Source organism: Cinclus cinclus, chromosome Z, assembly GCF_963662255.1.
Source record: "Cinclus cinclus chromosome Z, bCinCin1.1, whole genome shotgun sequence".
In the NCBI taxonomy this organism is placed as follows: domain Eukaryota; kingdom Metazoa; phylum Chordata; class Aves; order Passeriformes; family Cinclidae; genus Cinclus; species Cinclus cinclus.
This window is the reverse complement of record NC_085084.1, coordinates 70112473-70128888: the sequence shown is the minus strand read 5'-3', so window position 1 is coordinate 70128888 and position 16416 is coordinate 70112473. Positions and strand designations below refer to the sequence as shown.

The 16416-nt window shown below is 37.1% G+C and overlaps 1 protein-coding gene across 2 annotated transcripts in view; it reads left to right on the top strand.

The window, feature by feature from the left end:
• The window catches only part of PARP8 (poly(ADP-ribose) polymerase family member 8), a 114325-nt gene extending 99222 nt beyond the window's left edge, over window positions 1-15103 (top strand). Inside the window, exons 16-26 of one of the 2 annotated variants that reach the window (XM_062512719.1) lie at window positions 1210-1335; window positions 2721-2786; window positions 4072-4139; window positions 4437-4485; window positions 5200-5312; window positions 5476-5548; window positions 6531-6600; window positions 8623-8699; window positions 9608-9677; window positions 13135-13219; window positions 13821-15103. In XM_062512719.1, coding sequence (XP_062368703.1) covers window positions 1210-1335; window positions 2721-2786; window positions 4072-4139; window positions 4437-4485; window positions 5200-5312; window positions 5476-5548; window positions 6531-6600; window positions 8623-8699; window positions 9608-9677; window positions 13135-13219; window positions 13821-13923 — 900 coding nt within the window. In that variant the 3' untranslated portion in view covers window positions 13924-15103. The remainder of the gene's footprint in view (window positions 1-1209; window positions 1336-2720; window positions 2787-4071; window positions 4140-4436; window positions 4486-5199; window positions 5313-5475; window positions 5549-6530; window positions 6601-8622; window positions 8700-9607; window positions 9678-13134; window positions 13220-13820) is intronic. The other variant, XM_062512720.1, reaches the window with a different exon arrangement.
• Window positions 15104-16416: the final 1313 nt, after the last annotated feature.

Genomic DNA, 16416 nt, shown 5'->3' with positions numbered 1-16416 from the left:
TATAAAAACTGACAGACAAAATTGTCCATTCATGCTGAAGGAGCAGAGGAGGAGAATGGCAGCTGTATGAGTCACCACAGCACAGTTCTTTTTCCCTTTCATCATTATTCTTATTTTCATTCTGGCTCTCTAAAGGACTGTAATTTTTTTCATCCAAATGATCAGATACAATGACAGATGTAGAAAATCTTCTACATGAACATGAGCTGTAAGATGAGATGTGATCTGTGTGGAATTGTGGGGGTAATCAGGGATATCTATTAACTCTGGCTTGTCTCAGCTTTTCCTTTCTTTCCTGGAAAAGTCGGTTTTCACACAGGAATGTTTTCAGAAGGCACAGAAAAAAACATGGGGAAATTAGTTAATCTGCAGCTTTTAGTACCTTAGCTTTTTTATAAATGTAGCAATTTTGGATTTCATTATGAGCTGGATTTATATTTTGCAGCTGCCAGAAAGCTGCATTCTCTCATGTTTGTTACTGCTGCATTCTTTTTAACCTCTGAATTACATATTTTGAAACAATTACATGGGAATCTAAATGGTGTGTGTGCTTATGTGCACACATCTATGTGCATATTACATGCACAATCCTACGGAGAAATTGTGAAAATCATAGATATCCAAAGAAGTGTTGTTATTTTGTACAAGAGGATGGAAAGAAGAGGATGCCCTAGTGTGAGCTTTGCGGATGACTGTTAAATCATTTCAGTATTCTGGCTTTAGCAGAAGCAATATTTTCAAATGTTTCTGTGATTACAGTCTTCAGGAGAAGAGCAGAAAGTGATACAAATTTGACAGACTATTCCTTGTTCTCAAGCAACATTTTTACTGGCATGTCTATACAGAGATACACAGATGCAGCACAATTTCATTTCCTTCATGAATAAATTTGATATAGGAATTCACATGTGTGAACAAGAGAAAGCAAGACTTCAAGCAATATATTTGATATTATAATACTTTTAGGACCAGATACTGGTCCTACTTACATGCATATGGAATAATATGCCATGGCTGGAGCCCAACTCTGTTGAGGTCAGCGGAAAAGATTTAGTCCTAATCTCCTGTGGATAACACAGTTTAGGCAATATAAGTGACAATTAAATATAATGTATCTATAATGTGTAAAAAAAGGCATACTGTAAGATACAATATAAAAATACATATTTTGAATAAGCATATAATAAATATGTGTTTCTTTATCCCCAGGTGGTTGATCTGTTAGTATCTATGTGTCGGTCTGCATTAGAATCACCTAGAAAAGTTGTCATTTTTGAGCCATATCCTTCTGTAGTTGATCCTAATGATCCTCAGATGCTGGCCTTTAACCCCAGGGTGAGTAGTTACCTTAATTAAATCATCATTTGGTTTTAGTCATTCATGAGATTTCAAAGCAAAGACTTCTCATGGAGGAGTCTCCTTTATTATGTGATATAGCTCCAGAAGATAGCACAAGTATGTTTTCAAAACTTTGAAGCTTTTGTTTATTGTCTCTGAGAAAGTAATTGAATATAGACTTGTCCTGGTTCTGGCCAGGACATGGTTAATTTTTGCAGTAGCCAGAATGGGGCATGGCTAAGACCCAGAGATTATTCTATTCCACCTCACATCATTACTGGGAGCAGAGGGAAGGGATTCTCTTGCAGGGTAAAGAGGGAAAAGATTTCCCATTTTACTAGGCAGAGGGAGCAGTCAGATATTATTTGTTGCTGGTTTTCTTATCTCATTGCTGTTTCCAGCTGATTGCTCTGATCTTTACCTTTGTGCCTCCCAGTTCTCTTCTCTATCCCACAGCAGAGAGGAAGTGGAAGGAGTAGGGGGAAGGGGATAATGAGCAGTGCTTGGTTTTAGTGGGAACACTAAATTGGAGAATACCATCCCTAAACCATGACAAGACTGTAGGTTATGTTTAACTCTTCTAAGGAATAAATTCTACGTGCAAAATTTTATATTCTATTTGTCTTTCCCTCAATGTGCATATTAGACACAAAAAGAAAGATGGCCTTTGAGAGATGTAGGTCATGTAAGCCAAGGGATTTCCACTCCATCTTTTCGTTCTTAGAAGTGTCATTGCTGTCATCTCATTTTCTCACTGCAAGCAGTTATTTCCTTGTATGTAATTTTATCAGATATTGATAGTAGAGTTTTGTACAAGCATCAATTTTGGAGTAAAGAATTGTGCTTGCATTACCTGCTCCTTGGGTTCCAAATGCTGCCTTTCAGGAAAGCCCTCAAGGCATAAATATTTCATCTCCCTAAAGCAATGTCCCCAAAGGCATAGATGAGAACTTGGCAAGTCCTGCACTGGGATGCCGTTCACTCTGAACAAAGGCCAGCACTTAAAAACATCTGTCTATACACATTTAATTTAAAATGTTTGGGTCACTGCATTATTTACCTCAAGAGCATGTTGTCCAAATAACTCTGTTTGGTTACAAATATTTGTTTAAAAATGAGCTGATTTTTCGAGTGTTTTGAAGATCCCCGTGAAATTCAAAGAAGAAAGGTCATAACAATATTTTTTCATGGAATTTTTCTGGATGATAAATGAGAGTCTGTGTACAAGGTAGAGGACAGCTAATGGTTAGAAATGTTTGAAATCATTGATTTACAGAACATTTCTCCTACCTTTGGTTTTATACACACCCAAAGAATTCAGGTTTTTTATTGCCAAAGACTAATACTCTTTGAATTTATTTGTGTATTTTATGCCTCATCAGAAGAAGAACTATGACCGAGTCATGAAAGCATTGGACAGTATCACTTCCATCAGAGAAATGACACAGGTAAATTTAAAAATATTTGCCTAACTTAATCACTGTTTCTAGGACTTCAGAGATGTTTATATTGCCTGCCTATGGTGGGTTGGGAAGTCAATAGTATCAAGTCTTTCCTATGTAATTGTAATAATACTGAAATGTTTATTCAAAATAACAAACCTATCCCTAAGGCCAGTTAAATAAAAGTAATGAAGCAGAACTCAAATCTTTTGAAGTTTAAATAAGAGATAATAACAAGCAGAATGAGACATTGTAATGAGGTAATCACCAACTGCTGCATTTCTGGAAATATCAAAGCCAGAGACTTTTACTTCCAAAGAAAAATAAATTGATCTTGTGTCAATATTCTGAATGGTATTCCAAATGGCATGATATTTATATGATAGCAAAATTCTCGATCAGCTAAGTGTAGCTGGGGACTTGGAAAGTTGGGTTGCTTAGGTTTTTCTGTCATGTTATTTCTCATTACATATCTGATGGTCATATTTGGGTCTTTTACACTCCTTTCCCAAAGAACCCAGCTGATTATAACTTGTTATTTAAAACTCTTCCATGTATCTTGCTTTTCCAACTGCCATATAAATATATCCTCACAACAGTTTTCAATCTTGCTCTGTGTATTCACAAAATACTTTGGGATTCTTAAGTGAAGAATGTATAGAGAGGAATAAAATAAATTGAAAATTAAAATCCACATTTTTTTTAAATTTGTGTAATGTCTTGTAAAAATTTTAACACTCAGGTGTTTCTGTGATTTCTTATGATGTCTTCTAAAAATAAAAAAATAATTACCATTCTGGGTTATTTAAATGTTAAAACAGTTTTCAATTTTAATGAGTTTTGAAGGGATACTTTACATTGTGATTGAAATCAAGAACAGTTTACAAAGGAATTATAATATGAGATGGTATTTATACCTTGAGTTAAAAATACCGAAGTGGATTATTCTGTGTCTTTGAGAGACTTAATTTTGTGAAGTTCCAGTCCAATTTCTTAATCAAGAGCCACACAAAAATAGATGTCTTCTGCTGTTCTCCCTGAGAACACCAATGTTTGCTATAATATAGTCATTTTGATGCTAATTATATGCTTATTATCTTACTCTAGGGAAAATAATTGCTATATTAATTCTTGTTGTCAAAACACATTTATAACTCTACTATGCTGTGTATCAGTAAAGCTGTGATTTAAACCTAATAATGAGTCCCATGTGTTCATTTTAATATATGAAGTCACAGGAAATGTAACATATAGATTTCAACCTAGAAATAACATAATTACTCTTTTCTAGGCACCTTACTTGGAAATAAAGAAGCAGATGGATAAACAAGACCCGCTTGCACATCCTCTTCTACAATGGTATAAAGTTGATTCATATGAGATAATAATTATGAAAGTATCATTTGTAATGAATAATCACTTGACCAGTGTAATGGGGTATAAGGTCAGCCTAATAATTAACGTTGATATTTTCAACTGCAGCTATTCTGGAGTGTTTCTGGGTCCTCTGATCTCATTTTCTAGTTAAGGTTTGGCCTAGTTCCATCTGATAAGTTTATAGACCTGCAGCTGGATGCTTTGTGATGACCATTCATATTATATTTTTAAGAAGTTCAGTTTGGTTACCACGTCTAATACATCTGTTTCTTATTTTAGGGTTATTTCTAGTAATAGATCACATATTGTGAAGCTACCAGTGAATAGGGTAAGTGTCTGTGGGTTTTCTTATTATTTTCTGATTTTTTATGGCTTGTATTAGCATTTTAGGTGGGAGTTTATTAGCAAAACACACGTGTCTTCATTCAAACTGATTACACAGACTCCCTTAATTGACAAGGCAGTTTCAGGTCTTGATTTTTAGAAACATGAATATCTGAAATAGGCCAATGGAATAATGTTCATTAAAAAACCTTTTTGAAGTGAGTAGCTCAAATTCAGGTGTCTTACCATCTGAGATTAGGTGAGATAAACTTCACTTTTTTGTTTTGTTACCATATAGAGTATTAGATGCAGAATTGTACAGAAAGCAGTGCACGCAAACATGATGTAGCAGATCAACATGTAAGTAACCTTTGATTAAGGGCATAGTAATATGCAGCCTTCCAAATAACCTTAATTCAAAGCCAGCTCTGATCAGAATACTGTGATGAAATTGTTCTGTTAATTGCAGAGCCGTTTTAAGTTGAAATCTAGTTTCAAAAATTTCCATATGTTTCATAAACTGAAAGAAATTTTTACTGTTTGATTTCAGCTTGAAACTGTGGAAGTGAGACCAGTTTCTATTTAGCTCATGTAGTTATTTAGATGCAGTCATGTATTGTATGTGGAAAACATGGTGTCTTAAGGATTGCCATCAGAGAATTACAGTACTTTCATATCAATCAACTTCTCTTCACATGTGCACTCTTATATTTTACAGCAACTAAAGTTTATGCACACTCCCCACCAGTTCCTTCTTCTCAGCAGTCCACCAGCCAAAGAATCCAATTTCCGAGCTGCTAAAAATCTCTACGGAAGTACCTTTGCATTTCAGTGAGTACATATATTCATAATAACCAAAGGTTATTGAAATGCCATGCTATTTTTTGCTTCTAGCTTTTAGGTTTGCAGCTGTGAATCTACTGTTAAAGGATTTCTGATGTCATTTTGCATTTTACACTGTGAATTCTACCGCTTTCTTTTTCATTTTATTCAGTGGTTCACACATTGAAAATTGGCATTCCATCCTGAGGAACGGTTTAGTTGTTGCTTCCAATACGAGGCTGCAGGTAAATAGACAAAATAGATTTTAACTAACCTGTGCATGCTTGATTACATACTAGCTTTGGCGAATTTTCAGGGGTTTCATTCTGGTAGCCGTATAGCTGGAAAAAGGGCTGATTTCAAATACCATCTTGTTTTCTCGAAAAAGTACTTTTCTGATGCAATTAAGATGAAGTAATGCAGCTTCTGAAACGTCTAGAAAATGCCTTTGTGGGAATCAGTGTTTCAGTTTTACATTGCAGAGCAGCACCTCCAGGAGGCTTTGCTCGGTACTGCTTAAACAAGTCGCAAAATTAAAGTCCGAGCTGCCTGAACCGTCTCCGTGACATAGGATCCAGGAACATGCTAGAGTTACAGCAGCTGGGCTTGCTTTCTCTGCTTCTCTGATTTCTTTGGGAATGGAGGCATGAATTGTGCCGGCCAGAAGGGATCTAGTACAAACTTCTCAAACTGAATAATCAGGACCACTATTGCACAGCAAAGTAGGCACTACAGAGGGACTGGGGAGCACTAATGTGGAATATTTTAGCATTGTGGGTTTGGCTGCTCTCCCCAGAGCTGAGTCCATGTGCCTTGGAAGAGGATCCTAGAGCATATTTGGACATGTACAGAAACACTCTTGATAGGCATCCTCCATAGTAATATTAGATTTAAATCAGAAACCACAATTTTATATATATTTGTTTGGGCATCTGGTTTTTTGTTTGGCCATGGTTTCCAGGATATATATCTATATGTGTGTGTGTGTGTGTATATGTGTATGTGTATATATATATGTATGTGTCTATATATGTGTATATATATATATCAAGTTTTATACTCTGGGCATGATATTTTAAAAGATTTCCTTGAACACTGTTAATTACCCAACAATAAATTAGTAGGGTGGGCAAATATATTATGTATATTATGACCTGTTCCTGTAATTATTATTATTTTGTACAGGTAACCAAATTAATGCTAAATAAAGTCTCTGCTCTTTTTCAGCTCCATGGTGCAATGTTTGGAAGTGGAATCTACCTTAGTCCATTGTCAAGCATATCATTTGGTTACTCAGGTGACATTTATAAATCACTCTAAAGCTAAAGAACTTTAGGGGTGTATCTTATTCTACTGCTTTTCTTACAGCTCCTCTGCTTAAAACCTTGTATTCAAATTACTCTTTGTCAGCCGTGTTTTGATTTATTCAAAAAAGAAAAAAACTTTTTAAAATATAAATGCAAAGAAATTAGAAAACTCCTTTGTTAAATACTCTCCTTATTTTTCAAGGTGCCTAGAATTCTTAAACTGATAGCTAATATTAGCTATAGATAGATAATATTAGCTAATATTGAAGTAAATATTAGCTAATACTGAATGCTAAGTGGAGCAGGTCTTGATGGTTCAGCTGAAATTCAACTTTGTGATTTTTGTCAATACCAGCCTAAGTCCATCTATCTTCACCTGTAAATTTGTGGTCTCTTGCAACTTGATCTGTTGTAAATATTGATCAATAACAAGTTCAACCCTGCATAATTAAGAGTATTTCCAAGAATCACCATGTCAGGATTACCTAGAAAGTACAGTTAGTTCAATGTGTTTATTCTAGCCTCAGGAGGAGGAACATAATTGTCCCACTAGTGAATCCTAAAGTGAGTTGCACAGAGTTTTTCATGTAAGAATTAAATAATTTTAAAAAAGCATATAAAGACAATGTACATGGATGTGTACATTGAGAAATTAAAGGGATTTTAAAATATGGGGACTTTCTTTAGGTATGTGGTATTTACCATCTCCTCACATATGAAAGTGCATATGTATAATTTAATATGTTCTCGTGTGCATGTAGATGATTCTGAGAATTTTAGTTATGCTAAAATTGATACTCTGTTTCTAGGTCATGTTTTAGGAGCTCAACTTTTTGAGCTACTATTCGATGAACTTCAACATCAGTTATCTCTAGATGCACTTTTAGCTTTTCAGAGATTACATGAGTCTGAAGGCTTCTTAGGTCTCACTAAATGAGGGGTTGAAGTATCATTATCTAACAGAATGTCTTTCTTTTTGGACAATACTGCTTTGTCAACTTCAACAAAGTTGTTATTGTGTTACTGCTCCTCTCTCTGCCTGTCTTGGCACGTTGCATCCTGTCTCCTCCAGAAAGGAGGCTTGTGTTCCACTGAAGTGTGTAATCCTTGATGCCAATGAAAACCATGAAGGAGTCCTACACATTCTGTTCCTTCAAAGAGTTAGACTTTCTCATAATTCAGTTGTATTTACAAAGTGCCAAATAATGGAAGTGTTCAAGGCCAGGTTAGATGGGGCTCCGAGCAGCCAGATCTAGCGGAAGGTGTCCTTACCCATCCAGTGGGGTTGGAACAAGATGATCTTTAAGGTCCCTTCCAACCCAAACCATTCCATGATTCTGTGAAATACAGGATGCTGAAAACTCAAGGAAGCCCACAGTATCATGCAAAACAGGAATTTTGTGTGAACCAACATGAGGGATGTGAATGAGATCTAAGACACAAAATGTAGATGTTTCAGTTTCTGAGATGGAATTGGATCAGATGTGACTAACAAATAATTTCATGTTTTATGTGTAGATAAAGGGATCAAACCAAGGTAGATTTCAAAACTTAAATTGCCTACTCATACAAATTAATTAAACTTTTCATAAAATTCCATATAGTGCTAAAAATGAATATCTAAACGTCTTTCTCTCACCATTTTTGCCTTCCCACCTGAAATCAGCCTGAATAGGGTAAAGTAGACTGAGGACATGCTGACCTACAGCCCATTAAGCTGCCACATAAGAATATTCCTGATCTGAATTCAATGACTTTTAAGCTTGGGTTTGTCTGCTTTTGCACCTACTTAGTGCTAACTTGACTTGCTAAAGTCTTTGCAGTACATGCAAAGACACCTGTAATTTACAGGATTTTTATTGTGATATTCTGTGACAGAATATCACAATATTTTTGAGTGCCATGCAAAAATCTGTGATTCCCAATGTGCTATCTCTTCCATTCTCATACTTAACTCTGTTTTCTATGGTATTTGTGGGCCAGGGTATCTTACATGATTTTAATATTCCTAGGGATGAACAAGAAGCAGCAGAAGGTGTCAGCTAAAGATGAACCAGCTTCAGGCAGTAAGGGCAGTAATACATCACAGGTATGGTACATCACCCATCTCTGGAAGATTTGTGGGATTTATGATTGGGAACTCAGTAGCTGAAGGAGAGGTAATATTTTCTTTGTGCAAGTTACCAGTGTTATTGCATTGAACGAAGTCAACAACTTCAGAGATTGCAAATATCAAATACAGCCTACATACTGTAGTAAAAATTTACAAAACATATTGCAGATCTTGTGCCATTCTTTTCCAAGCAGAAGAACTTAAGAAGAGAATGAAAATGAAATACAGATTGCATTATAACCCCTAGCAATCTCTTGGCTTCTGAGTTTTAGACTTCCAGAACAATGATGCAAAAGAAATTAAGAATCTTTACTGCTAGGAAGTGAGCAGCATTTGATTTATAGCAGTAATTTTTTCTTTTTCACAAATTTTATTTGGTAAGCCATTGCAGTTCTGCTGTATCTAAAGCAAACTCACAGTATGTGTGCACGGGGTTGAATTTTAAGAAAGGAGTCTTACATCTTTCTCCATGATTAGCACATTGAAATTACAAAATAATATGGCTTGGAAGATAGATTGGCATGTCCTAACAGAAGCTCTCCGACGTAGGAAGGCAAATAAAATACCAGGGTAGGGACCAAAAATTAGTGACTAAATTCACCTTTCTTTTCCTTTTCTTTTCTGATATCAATTTGTTTATCAGTAACTGATATTTCTAATAATATTTTCAATTTTAATAATTAATAAGAATTAGGGACTTTTGGATATTATTTTTCAGGATAAAGGAGTTCAAATCTCTCCTACAATAACGCAAACAGTAATAGGGTTTTTAAAATAAATTCTATTACATTTAGAAATAAAATAGAGACATTTTATAAAGACTGCTTCTGTTATACCTTTGTTATACTGCACTAATTATATTTTCTCACTTTTTTACATCTCAGTCACAGAAAAAAGGACAGCAGTCACAATTTTTGCAAAGCCGTAACTTAAAATGCATAGCCTTATGTGAAGGTAAGCTGAAAGCCCTTGTGAAGCTGTTCTAGTCATGACCCCAGGATGTACAGGTTAGAGGGTGCAAATCACCCTGGGATTTGTGGGAGATTTAGTTGGTTGTTTAGGTAAGAAACTACTGGTAGATGTAAGAGTATCTGCTCAACAGGTGACCTTTATCCTTCAGTAAGAACATTTCCCCTCTTTGAACAGAACCTGTAGCAAATGCTGAACTGTCATGGAGTATCATATACATATAGTGACTGATCATCTGGTCTCTGTCTCAAATGTGATCCTCTTCCTAAGCCATCAAGAAAACCAAAGTCATGTCCTTTATTTGAAGCACTTATTTCTTGCAAGCTCTGGACAAATGCTTTAAACGCATAAAAGTCAGAAAAAAAAATCCCCTTTCATATAGAATTTCCAAAGAATTTTTCACTCTTCAAACAAGCATACTGATCATCTGGCAACCAGTATGTTCTCTTTGTTTCCTTTAAAAGTTTTGGGAAATTAAGTTCTAATGCATGAGGACAGTCATTCTGGAAAGAATTGGCTATTCTTTTAATAACCAGTGAAACCTCAACAGGTTTTGAGAACAAATTGTGACATTTGAATAAGAAATGCATCTGTAGTTAAGAGCTAGTCTCCGAAATTATATTAACCCATTTTTCCCACCATTTGGAGCATTTGTTTGTTTTAAAAAGCGAACATTAAGACAGAAGGTGGAAAATGTATTATTTCAAAATAGAACTTTCACCTGTACATGACTAAGGATCTGTAAGTCTACATGTGAATGCAATTTGAACTCCACAGAAAAATACAGAAATTTAATCCTAAAAATTTCATAAGGAACAAAATTAATTACTTGGCCTCTAATGGCAGAATTTTTAAATGTAAATTACATCTTTCACAAGGAATTTTTCATCCATGTTGTTCTTTCCTTGCACTTATTAATGGATTACCAATTTTATGAGTGAATTTTAAATATCTGGTAAAATTCATTTTGCAGCTTTTATATTCGCTTCATTTCTCTATGTAGAGAAGGTGGTTTAAGGGAGATGATTAATAAACATTTTATTTAAAATTAATTACAAGAAACCTTTGTTAAAAATTGCAATTCATGAAAGTAGTATCAAAATTGAATATGCATGCAGTTATGTTGGTGTTAGAATAAAATAAACCACGCTATTTCAGTTGTAAGGGACCTATGACTGTCACCCATGTCCAGTCCTGACCAATTGAGAACTGCCCCTGTTAAGGCATGTCATTAAGAGCATTGTTTAAATGCCTCTTGAACACTGACAGGTTGGGCACACCAGCCGCTCTGTAGGAAGCCAGGGTATGACCAGCTGCTATGGTTGGGTTTTAGCTTTTATATTTTTTTGATTCTTTTTTCCTGTTGTTGTTGTTGTTGGGGTTTTTGCCCAGCTGGCAAGCCCCACACAGTCACTTGCTCACTCTCCCCCAGCAAGGCAGAGGGTGGAAGCCAGAAAGCTCATGGGTTGAGATAAAGACAGGTTAATAGGGAAAGCAAGAGCCCTGCATGCAAGCAAAACAAAACAAGGAATTAATTCACTGCTTCCCATGGGTAGGCAGCTGTTCAGCCATCTCCAGGAGAGCCTGGCCCCATCACATGTAGAGAGGTTACTTGGGAAGACAAACACCATCACTCAAATGTTCCCCTCTTCCTCCTTCTTTCCCCAGTTTATATGCTGCACATAATGTCACATGGTCAGGAATGTCCCTCTGGTCAGCTGGGGTCACCTGTCCTGCCTCCTATGAATTCCCAGCTTTCTTGGAGGGTGTCAGTATGAGAAGCAGAAAAGGCCTTGGCTGGCTCTGTGTGAGCCCTGCTCAGCAATAACAAAAACATCTCTGTACTATCAACACTGTGTTCAGCACAAATACAAAAACTGGCACATGCCAGTCACTGGGAAGAAAATTAACTCTACCCCAGTCTAACCCAGCCTACCACCCTCTCAGTAAAGAAATGCTTCACAATGTGCAGTCCAAACCTCCTCCAGCACAGCTTTGAATCATTCCCACACATCCTGTCACTGCACACCAGGGAGAGCTGCTCAGCACCTCCCTGTGCCCTTCCCCTCCTCAGGAAGCTGCAGAGAGTGGTGAGATCACCCCTCAGCCTCCTTTTCTCCAAACCAGAAAAGCCAAATTCCTCCAATATCTCCAGGACACATTCTCCAGCCCTCCCACCAGCTGTTTCTCTTCTCAGGATGCACTGGAGGACCTTCCCATCCTTTTCCACCTGCAGGGCCCAGCAGGGCCCACGTTGAGGCTGCTCCAAGGCTGAGCCCAGCAGGATCATCCCCTCCATGGGCTGTGCCATGCTCAGTGCTCTGGGATGGGGTTTGTCCTCGGGGCTGCCCGGGCTCTGCTGACCCACAATGAGCCCAGCACCAGCCAGGCCCAGCTCCCTCTGCACCTGTCCAGCCACTCCTCTCCCACCTTATCCCTCTGCCCCATGTTACTCCATCCCAGGTGCAGAATTCAGCATTTGGACTTGTCAATTTTCACCCCATTTAAGATTATTCAACCCAATCAGATAGGTTCCTCTGCAAAACCTCTTCTCCTTCCAAAGATCCAGCAACACTTCCAAGTTTGGCATCAGCACACTTGCTGCTAGTGCATTCACCTGCTGCATCCAGATGGTGATAAATACACAGAAGAGAGCTGGCCCTGGAGTGGAGTCCTGAGGAACAGCACTGGTGTGACCAGTCACCAGCCAGATGTTGTCCCATTCACACTGGGCTCAGTCCCTCAGCCAGTTCTTCACCCACCACACCATGAATCTGCTCATCCCACAGCTGGAAAACTTGTCCAGAAGGATGCTCTTCAAATGCATTTAGTTATATTCAAATGCAGATTGATGGTATAGCTTCTAGTTAGCCATAAAAAGCTTTCTTTCCTGTGTTGTCCTCATTCTGCTGATAAAAAACCTATCATCAAATACATAAAGCAAATTTTGGCAAGCTTTTTGAACCTCTTAAGTCATAATTGCTACTTGTTTTAAATATTTGGTAGTATTGCACATCCCAACTTCGCCACATAGCAGTTTCAGGCTTTGTCTTAAGAATCTTGGTTTTGGATCAGCCATCATCAAACACAACCATCTGTTCCAAATGCTGATTAGATGTCCCAGATCCTCCTTAACACTCCTATGGCTTTTTAAGTTCAATTTTTAATAAATGCATTTTTTAAGCTTTCATTCAATTTAACAATATGCTCCCATACGTCAAGTGCCTGTGTTTTCAGTAAAGTATATTTTGGAAACGAGAATCAAGTTCATCTCCCTTTTTGTACTAGCAGCCAACTCAAAGTCTGTACTGCGGCACAGATATGTAGAGGAAAGCTGTACATTCCCAAAAGTCTATTTAAAATTTATAAAACCCAAAATCTTTTAGAGCAGTATTTTCCAGGCATGTTTTCATCACTATGGAATTTATTCTTTCTCTGATAGTGATAACCTCACCTGATCTGCACAAACATGGGGAGATATGGGTAGTTCCCAATACGGATCACGTGTGTACAAGATTTTTCTTTGTGTGAGTACAAAGCTTCTCTTAACATTTATATAAGACCTTTTTCTTTTGTTCCCTCCAATAGTTGTAATTGAAGACATTTCTTCCGAATTCTGTTCAGTATTCTTTTACTGTACTTACTTGTGCTAGAAATGTATGGATAAGCTAGTGTTAAAAGGTTTAGTAGATGTCTTATTTTAGTACAAATGCACAGAGAGTTCATGATTTTTCCTATTCAATGGCATTATTTCATGGTATAGTAAGTCTGTCCATGTATTGTGAAACATAATTTCTGTTTGGCTGTGTGTATTTAAGCTGAGGAGTTCATCAAAGTCGTCCTGTCCATTCTGTGAGCATTTCCCACCTTTCACCTAACACTTGGCCCCTTTGGGTCCTAGTGGCTTATTCAGTCTCAGGGTTTCAGTGACAATGGCACCCTTGCCATTTCCCACTCTCCAGAGTTTAGGATCTGCATATAAAGATGAAGCACAGTAGAGCACTTCAGTAGAAACATGTTAACATATTGAATAAGCACTTAGAGAATGAGAGTTTTTTGGTGTTTTCACGTAGATTAATAAAACACTAATATGATATTGTTTTCTGCACCTTCTTCTTTTTTTTTCAGTTATGAAGATGGTCAAGTGGGTGATACAAGTATAAATACACAGGAACCAAACATTCATAAAGAGATTCTTCGAGTCATTGGCAATCAAACTGCTACTGGTTAAAAGGACCACTCTTATTTAATTGATGTGAAGCCTTCCTCAGTCTCAAAGCTGGATTTTGAACTGAAGAAGATGCAAAAAACTAATTTATTATTACTACACTGAGCAAATTAACCATTTGAATACTTACTGTTTTCTTACTTAGTATTTCGTATCTCATCAAAATACCTGAGATGGTATCAATTAGCAACTGTAGGGGTGCAAAGTCTATTATTATACTAAAACAATTAATAATTAAACAGGCATTTGGGTTGCTCCCAATAAACAGACATTAAAATGGACTTTTGTGCTGATATTTTTATACTAAACTTCAATTGGAAGTTTTAGTACTGTATACTGGTATTTTAAATTTAGAATGACTGAATTACAAGTAAGAGAGAAGATTTTATAGCGGAGCATCTGCATTATGCAGGATACTTTGCAATAAGTAAAATATTCTCGTATTATAATACAATAAAAGGTTGTCTGGAACATGTAAAATGGAAGAGATCAGTTACCTGCAGCTATCTTTGATTATTTTTATTTTAAACAAATGCAGTTAGCATTTAGACTCAAAGGTGAAAACAACAATGCATTTTTTATTTACTGGGTGCAACAAAGCAAAATGAATGTGACGGTATATGTTCAGCTTTCTTTATCTTCTCTGGAGCACTGTCTTACCCATTAAGCAGCTCAGTTGCATTTCTAAATTACACAAGCCTAGGAAACACCTGGAAAACCTAAAGCTGTTAATTTCCTTTTTAGAATTTTTGTTTTTATATACTAGATTTTACAGTTTCATTAGATCAACAAGGTTTTTTAATGTTTGCATCTTAACTTCAGTGAAACTACTCTGTGATGAAATATATCCACATATTTAAAGTATGTGCTGAGTAAAGGCTTTTAGTTGGTTGCGTTGATTGTTGGTGCATCAGAAAATATGTACAAATGCAAAATTCTACTGGCTTTGTCTTGGTAAAATAGTTTTATTAATTAATTTATAAGCAATGAGAAATCAATTTAAATATCTCTGTCTTTTAAATTAACAACTGTTTCTTCCAAGTGAGTAGGATGGCAACACAGATAGAGAAGGGTCCAGTCCCTGATGAATGCCCTTGGCAGCCCTCGTGGTGGCTATTCTGAAGCACCAATCACATCCTTGAATATGGAGAGCAGTTCAACTTACCCATCTGTGCAACTACTACAAGCCACCTCAGAAAGCAAAAATAGACTGAAACCTCTCTTATGTTACTTTCATAATAAAGATACTAAAGCACCAAATAACAGCACAACAGAGCACAGGTGTGTTTGTTTCTTTTAAACAGAACTGAATTAGGTATGCTGTAATGAGTGATTCGTTCTTTCTAGTTCATGCTACACTCCTGTATTACTTGCTGTAGTTGAAGTGCCCTACAAGTAAAATAGTGGTATTTGGCCTAGGAGCATATACCTGGGGATGTTTTAACATTCTGCACTTACTTGCTTTCGTTTTAGTTTTACTGGGTTCACACCCGGACTTGTAAAGCAAATTCTGTTTGCATATCCCCCATTTTGTTGTTAGTTCTATTGACTTGCACCCTCATTTGGTAGACCTCTAAATTAGAGAAGCACTACTCTAATTGTTGTCTTTCATGTTGAGACACAGGTTAACTTCTTGAAACAAAGAGGTTTCCTGAAATTTGTCTGTCTGCATAAGGAGTGCCATAGTTTATGTGACTGCAAGAAGTCAATATATATTAATTCAGAAGTGGAGCTGAAACCCTGGCATGACCATCTCTGCATAATGGTACTGCCATATGTGTCTGAATCACTCTGTTTTGGCTAACAAAAAGAAACTGGGAAGCAAGTTCACAAAGATGTTCTATGATTATTTGCTGGGCTGATAGTCCACCACTATGGGATACCTCTCCAAAAAAAAAAAAAAACTAGGAGAAAAGAGAGATGACCATGAATGAGCTGGAGAAGCCATGTAAACAGTCATCTCTCCCATCCCCTCAAGCTTACAGCAGTCAGAAGTGAAACCTTTGAAGGAAGGAATCTGAAATGTAGCTAATGACTTGACCTCTGTTTGCATTGTGGGGTTGTGATACTGGTCATGCATGATGCCACTGTAAGTACAACCCCAGGAAAAGGAAGGGAAAAATACATCACTGACAAATTTTAAGACTGCTCAGAGCTTAATTTTAAATGGATGAGCCACAGTAAGAGGCAGTGTGGGGCAAAGCAGGACTCCAAATTTTATGGAGGCCCTGCTGTTGTAAGGTGCCTGTCTCATGGAGTGCTGAGGTGACCGACTTAAGGGGGGGAGAAGGATGGTGAATAAAAGTAAAAGGTAGAATGTGACAAGCACAGAGGTTACAAACCAGTGGAATAGGGCAAAACCTTTCAGGGAGAAAGGTAGTTCTGAAGAGACAAGATGGCATTAGCAGCTTGGGTCCCACGTGGTGCATGGCAGGAAAAAGAACTGGCAGAACCAAGCTGCAGCATGGGGATTCAGAGCCCATGTCAGTGTGGGGC